General features: G+C 34.6%; 1 protein-coding gene across 3 annotated transcripts; it reads left to right on the top strand.

The window, feature by feature from the left end:
• The first annotated feature begins 689 nt into the window (after positions 1-689).
• On the top strand, positions 690-4,277 carry LOC123198069 (zinc finger CCCH domain-containing protein 22-like). Of its 3 annotated transcripts, none has more exons than XM_044612658.1 (9): positions 690-1,724; positions 1,806-1,985; positions 2,071-2,250; positions 2,345-2,433; positions 2,509-2,802; positions 2,888-3,068; positions 3,174-3,344; positions 3,446-3,518; positions 3,731-4,277. In XM_044612658.1, exons 1-8 carry the CDS (start codon positions 829-831, stop codon positions 3,477-3,479), a joined length of 2,025 nt encoding a protein of 674 aa, XP_044468593.1. In that variant the 5' UTR covers positions 690-828; the 3' UTR covers positions 3,480-3,518; positions 3,731-4,277. The 3 variants fall into 3 exon arrangements, with proteins under 3 accessions (XP_044468593.1, XP_044468587.1, XP_044468580.1); XM_044612652.1 differs by having other exon boundaries at positions 3,614-4,277; XM_044612645.1 differs by having other exon boundaries at positions 3,599-4,277.
• The last annotated feature ends 1,914 nt before the right edge of the window (positions 4,278-6,191 follow it).

The following is a 6,191-nucleotide window of genomic DNA, read 5'->3' as shown; positions in this document are numbered from 1 at the left end:
GTGCATGGTTTGGTTTGGTGTGCTTTATGAGCATTTTTAAACTAAACTAAAAAAAACGGTTTAATCTAGTTTAGATTACAGTTTGAATATATTAAAAATTATTCACTTATAAATATATGGTATTTAATAAATAATAATTGATTTATAGTTTTTAAAAAATGAAAAAATATGTAAAATAAATATGAAATACATATACAATAACATGTTAAAAAAATAACAATATGAATATGAAAAACAATTGCTACACCTAATTGTTTATGAAAAAATTCTTTCAAATATAGTTTTATAAATATGTATTTTAATGAAATATTATTTATGATTTGATTCGGTTTGAAAATTATTAAAAGCACAACCCAAATCATAAACTAATTTTGTAAAATTTTTCAATCAAAACTAAACCGTTTTATCAACTAAACTGAACTATAATTTCTTAGTGATTCAATCCGGTTTTACAATTTAAATTGAATTATATACAATCCATGAGAAAGTATGATTTATGCATTCTGTGGGTGGAACATGTTTTCGGTCAAACCTTAGGTGGGAAATGGAAAATCACTCTACTTGAAATGACAATTCTTGGAAAATTAGGCCAAAGCCATAGGGACTAAAATGTAAATCTCTCATATGTTCAACGACAGAAGTTAAAATTCTTTTATACTAAAGTTGAACCACTACCAGTACTACTCTAGTGTCTTAAGCTTTAACCCTCATTTCATTATTACCTTTTTCTTGCTCTCCTCCTTTCTTCTTATCTTTCTATCTCAGACGCTCAAAGTGAAGTCTTTTCTGTTATTTTTTTTTTCTTCTTCTATTTTGCTTATTTCCTCCATGGATTCTTATGAAGCTACAAGAATGGTGTTCTCTAGGATCCAAAATTTGGACCCTGAAAATGCCTCCAAAATCATGGGTTATCTCCTCATTCAAGACCACGGCGAGAAGGAGATGATTCGTTTAGCTTTTGGCCCTGAAACTCTCATTCATAATCTCATAATCAAGGCCAAATCTCACTTGGGTATCCTCAACTTTCAAAATAATGCAATTACAACCCCTTCTTCTTCCTCTCCCTCTACTCCTTCTTCTCCTTTCAACCCCATTTCCCGGCCTAACCCCTTGTCCATTTCCTCCTCCTGTTCTTCTTCTTCAACTCCCTGGCCCCTCTCTGGACTCCCCAGCCCCCACAGTCCAAGCGTCAATGGCTTCAGCTCCTCTCTTTCTTATGCAAATATCGTCAATGGAACCTCCAATGCTGCAAATTCTGACTCTTTATACAATAATGGTGATGTTATTGATGACTTTCAGCTTCAAGATCACCTCTCTTTTCTGGACGATGCTAAAGGTGAAGACTTGTTTGACTCAAGACTCGAACTTGGTTTCTCTCCGACGGATTCTCAGTTACACAGGAGGAGTTTTTCGGTTCCCGTTGCGAGTTGTTTCGGATCCGAAGATGCAAATTCTCCGTTCGGTTGGAAGCAATGCTTGTATTTCGCTAAAGGGTTTTGTAAGAATGGAGGTAGCTGTAAGTTTCTTCACGGTGACTCAGTTTCTGCTGTTGCCGATGCTGCTTCTTCATCTGCCGCCATTAACGTTGGTTCGCCGAACAAGCTCAATGAGTTCGAAAAGCAAAGAAAGCTCGCCGCCGTCTCCTCTCAGTTCATGGGCTCGGTTTCTTTTCCTTACAACAAGTGCATGAACCTCCTTTTGCAGCAGCAAAACGAAACACTAAGGCACTAAACTTTTGCTTGTTTATTTTCTTTGTTTCTGTTTGCATTCCGGCATTTCTTATTCTGATTTTTGCTTTGTTGCAGATCAGCTGCATTGATGATGGGCGATGAGTTGCATAAATTTGGTCGTTGCAGGCCTGATAGAGCTTCTGAGTTTTCAGCAATGGGGTTGGGAGGATCTGCGAATCCGGGTTCGAGACAGATTTATTTGACATTTCCAGCTGACAGTACATTCAGAGAAGAAGATGTTTCTAATTACTTCCGGTAATTTTGTTCAAAGTGAAGAGCCAGAAGCTTAAATTAATGCAGAATCTTGCTTAAAAAGCTACATTTTTTGGTATTTTTGCAGCAATTATGGGCCGGTGCAGGATGTGAGGATTCCTTATCAGCAGAAGAGAATGTTTGGATTTGTGACTTTTGTGTTTCCAGAGACAGTGAAGCTCATCCTGGCCAAAGGGAATCCCCATTTCGTTTGCGATTCTCGCGTGCTCGTAAAGCCTTACAAGGAGAAGGGAAAAGTCCCGGAAAGGTATGTTGAATCTTTGTTGTTGTTTGGTTTTCCTGTGCTATGTGTTTTGCTGCAACTCTTTGTAATGTTTTTGCCCCAAATTTTATGGTTTTAGGAAGCAGCAACAGATTGAGAGAGGTGAGTACTCTGCGTGTTCAAGCCCGTCCTCGCTTGATTCTCGAGAGCCATTTGATTCTCATCTAGGTAAATTCTGTACTAACATTAATATAGAATGTCCAATTCTAAAACTTCTAAATTGAAACTCCTTTGTGTACTTAGGAGCAAGAATGTTATACAATACACAAGAGATGTTATTGAGAAGGAAATTAGAGGAACAAGCCGATTTGCAGCAAGCCATTGAACTGCATGGAAGAAGGCTAATGAATTTGCAACTTCTAGACTTGAAAAACAATTACCATCATCATCATCATCATAATCATAATCAAAGTCACCATCAATTTCATCATGGTTTGCCAAATGGGTCACCAATTCCTTCACCAACTCTACCTCAAACTCCCCACAATCCGGCTCTCATTTTCCCAATAGATGGCCCTGAAGAAGAACTCCAACAAGGTCAGTGTTCAAATGGGAAAGGCTTACCTTTTAAAAAAAGTAATAATGAAGTCTCTAACTTATTGCACTAATTTGTTTGGTTCAGAAAAATGTGTGAGCCCAGTTGAAGATTCTCAAAATGCTGCACTTCCAGATGGTGATCAGGAAGTGAATAATCCAACTTGTGATCACAATAATGGCAATGCCAACAGTAGTAGTAGTAATAGTAACAACAAGGAGAAGTCTAGTAGTAACAACAAAACTGAAGAAAGTGATCTTCATGAAAGGTAAAAGGGCTTCAATTTCAAGATGTAAACAAAACTATACCCACAATAGCAATCACTACAATACGTAACATTTATGCTCTTTTTTTTTTTTTAACCCTTTTCCAGTTTAGAGCACATTCTCCCTGATAACCTTTTTGCATCTCCAAAGAAATCAACTGTTGATGAACTCACTGTGTTCTCCTCTGAAGCTGATGACAAACTATCAGCTTCAAGCACTACAGTCACATCCACAATCAACAAGGCTTCTCTTAAATCATGTTATCTACAAATGCCGAGGTATTGCATAGCTAAAAACTAGGAAAATTTTATAATTACTGACTTTTTTTACCCATTTTGAGATGGATGAGTGAATGATTACTGGGTTTTTTTCAAAACAGTTTTTCATCTGGGCATGGAACAATTGGCATGTAGCATCAATGATGGGCAGCAATGGGGGGTTGATTATGCCAGGTATGAGATTTTTATTGAATGTTTAATACATAAATTCTGATATTTCCTTATATGAAAGTTACTAAAATGATGATTTACAGCTTTGATATCATTAGGTGTTGATATGAATGCGATGTATGTGTGCACATGCATACAGTTATGGATTGGAATTTGGAGTCAAAAGGGAGGATTTCTTTTGTGATGTTGGGTTTGTTTATGTTCAATATTTGCAGAAACTTTGGAAGCATCATATAAAAAGAGGAGAAAGAATCCTCTACTTGTATAGCCACAAAACCACACAACCCACAAGAAAAAAAAAAAAAAAAGCAAATCCAAAAGAAAAATCTGAAAGACAAGATCTCAGCAAGATCACCATCATCATCAATACAATACTACTTACAATGAATACATAATTGCATAGATAAAAGGACAGATGAACTGATTTATGAAGTGGGGTCTCTTTCTCTTTCTTTATTTCCCTACTGTGGAGTCCCTGTATGTGAATGTGTCTACTGTGGAGTCCCTGTATGTGAATGTGTTTGGACCACCACACACCAGAGGAAGCAGCAGCAGCAGCAGGAAGCAGATAAAAAAAACAAAAGGCAGGCTTGTAGTAATTTAATTTTACTGTCTTCTTTTCATAATGTCATTTATCTTTTTTTCTTTTCACTTTTTACCCACATTTGAGTGGGGTGAAAAGGACTACTACGTAAAGAAATGAAATTATGTATCATCATCAAGATGAAAATATAAAAATATATATTATATATGTATTATCTATGTGACTTTATGTTTACAGCACTTTTTACATCAGCAGAAGTGTAACTACTGTGCTGATTCACTTATTTGGACTCCAAGAAGTAAAATCAGTGCTTGCAATGATTAAAGTTGAGGTTTTTGAGGAAATATGTCAACAATTAAGGGGGGTTAAAATTTTCCACTAGAATCAGAGAGTAACATTTGATCCCTGTCTGTTTATTTATTTTGAGGGAGCAAGTGTTATTTATATTTCGAAAAAAATCCATGAGCTGGTTAACTAAATTTCCATTCACTAGAATCAGAAAGTAACATTTTGATCCCAATTGAGAGACCATTAAGTGTTTGTTCATAGGAATCAAAGTATAACTTTTTCAATTGAATGAATCCAAGTGTTAATCAAACTAAGCCTCTTAGGCCTACAAAATTATCCCATTTTGATTGGCAAAAGGGGTAAAAAAGCAGTAAGAGAATTGAAAAAAGATGAGGAAAAAGAAAGTGGAAAAGAAAAGGTAGTTGTTTCATGTGATTAAAGGTTACTTTAGAGGGAGTGTATTGTCTCATTTTGTGGTTGTTTTAGGTGGACATGAATGGGTAAGGGCCACATTGTCACATGGGTTCTGACATTTTATATGAATGGTATCTGGGCACTACACACTCCTCTCACTTTCAATCTTTTTAACCTTATTCATTCATCAATTAAAAAAGAAATAATCAATTTTTAAATTTTTGATTTTATGGGTTTTTGTGCCCTTGTGATTTGGCAGAGACTTATATTATACTGCTTTTAATAATGTTGGGTCTACATGTCCTCTGTTTTTGTTGCTTCCCCTCCATCTACATTTAAAAATTTTTGGCCCCTCATTACTTGAGCAAAGCTTTGTGAGAGTTTAAGGCTGCAAAATTTGAAGCCAATGTTGATGGTTGTTGGGAGATTTTTGTGAGCTTTGTTTAGATTCATTTGCAGCAACATGTTGGTTCTAAGTTTTTCCATCATTTTGCCATCCTCCATTTTGTTGGATCCTTATTTGATTTGTTATTAGGATTTGCAGGGTTTGTTTGATTTGTGATCTGAAAATAATATATAAAAATTAATTAGGGAAAAACCATTTTAGACTCTGACATTAACCTTTCACATTTTTTTTAAATTTTATACTAGTTTTTAATATTTTAAGTTACAATAATTAATTATATAGCCATATTAGTAATAACAGTTATAATCGATTTTACAACGTCATACTTATAGATAATATTATGATAACTGTTTCAATACAAATCTTAGGTTACGACGCTAATTACACTCACTAGTCTTAGGCCAAAAGACTTATTATCCCTCAAAGTTTAGTCTATTTACAAACTCCCACTAGTAAAGTTTTAAAAACTCAAATACTCATCATTTATTCAATTTTTATTAACATTCTTTATCAGATGTTTTACTCTTACATCTAATTGAAAGTTTTAACAAAAATTAGATGAAAGATGGGTATTTAGGTTTTTAAAATTTTGTGGGTAAGAGTTTGAGAATATGTTACTAAACCTTCGGTGGAAATGAGTCTTTTAGCCATAGTCTTATAATCTAACCTTGATTAAGTTGCAATGTCAACATCTTGATGCCCCAATGTCAAGCTAAATAGCTGGACACCTCAATTCAGGCAAAAGGCCTTCATATTGCTGAAGAATTTTCTTTTTGAGCAAAGATAAACAAGTAATTAATTGAAAGCAACAATATTGTTTTAATAACAAGATTAGCCCAAGTTGATTATCTTATTAAGATTTGTTTATTGTGGTGATTAGGGGCTAATAACCTAATAGCACCCACCAATTTTTCACATAATCTATTGTAATTTTTTTGTTAATTGAATTGTCTTCCTTATTGATACAAGAGCATACTGTAAGTTGTTCTTGGAATGCAACAATTTCCTTTTCTAAGTTTTGATG

The sequence above is a fragment of the Mangifera indica genome, chromosome 2, assembly GCF_011075055.1.
Source record: "Mangifera indica cultivar Alphonso chromosome 2, CATAS_Mindica_2.1, whole genome shotgun sequence".
NCBI classification, from domain to species: Eukaryota; Viridiplantae; Streptophyta; class Magnoliopsida; order Sapindales; family Anacardiaceae; genus Mangifera; species Mangifera indica.
The sequence above is the reverse complement of the archived record's forward strand: the minus strand, read 5'-3'. Positions and strand labels throughout refer to the sequence as shown.

Excerpts from the sequence above, each read along its gene's own strand:
- LOC123198069 (XM_044612658.1), top strand. The coding sequence starts at position 829 with ATGGATTCTTATGAAGCTACAAGAATGGTGTTCTCTAGGATCCAAAAT. Across the intron at positions 1,986-2,070 it reads GATGTTTCTAATTACTTCCG|CAATTATGGGCCGGTGCAGG; the intron begins GTAATTTTGTTC and ends GTATTTTTGCAG. Across the intron at positions 2,251-2,344 it reads AAGGGAAAAGTCCCGGAAAG|GAAGCAGCAACAGATTGAGA; the intron begins GTATGTTGAATC and ends TTATGGTTTTAG.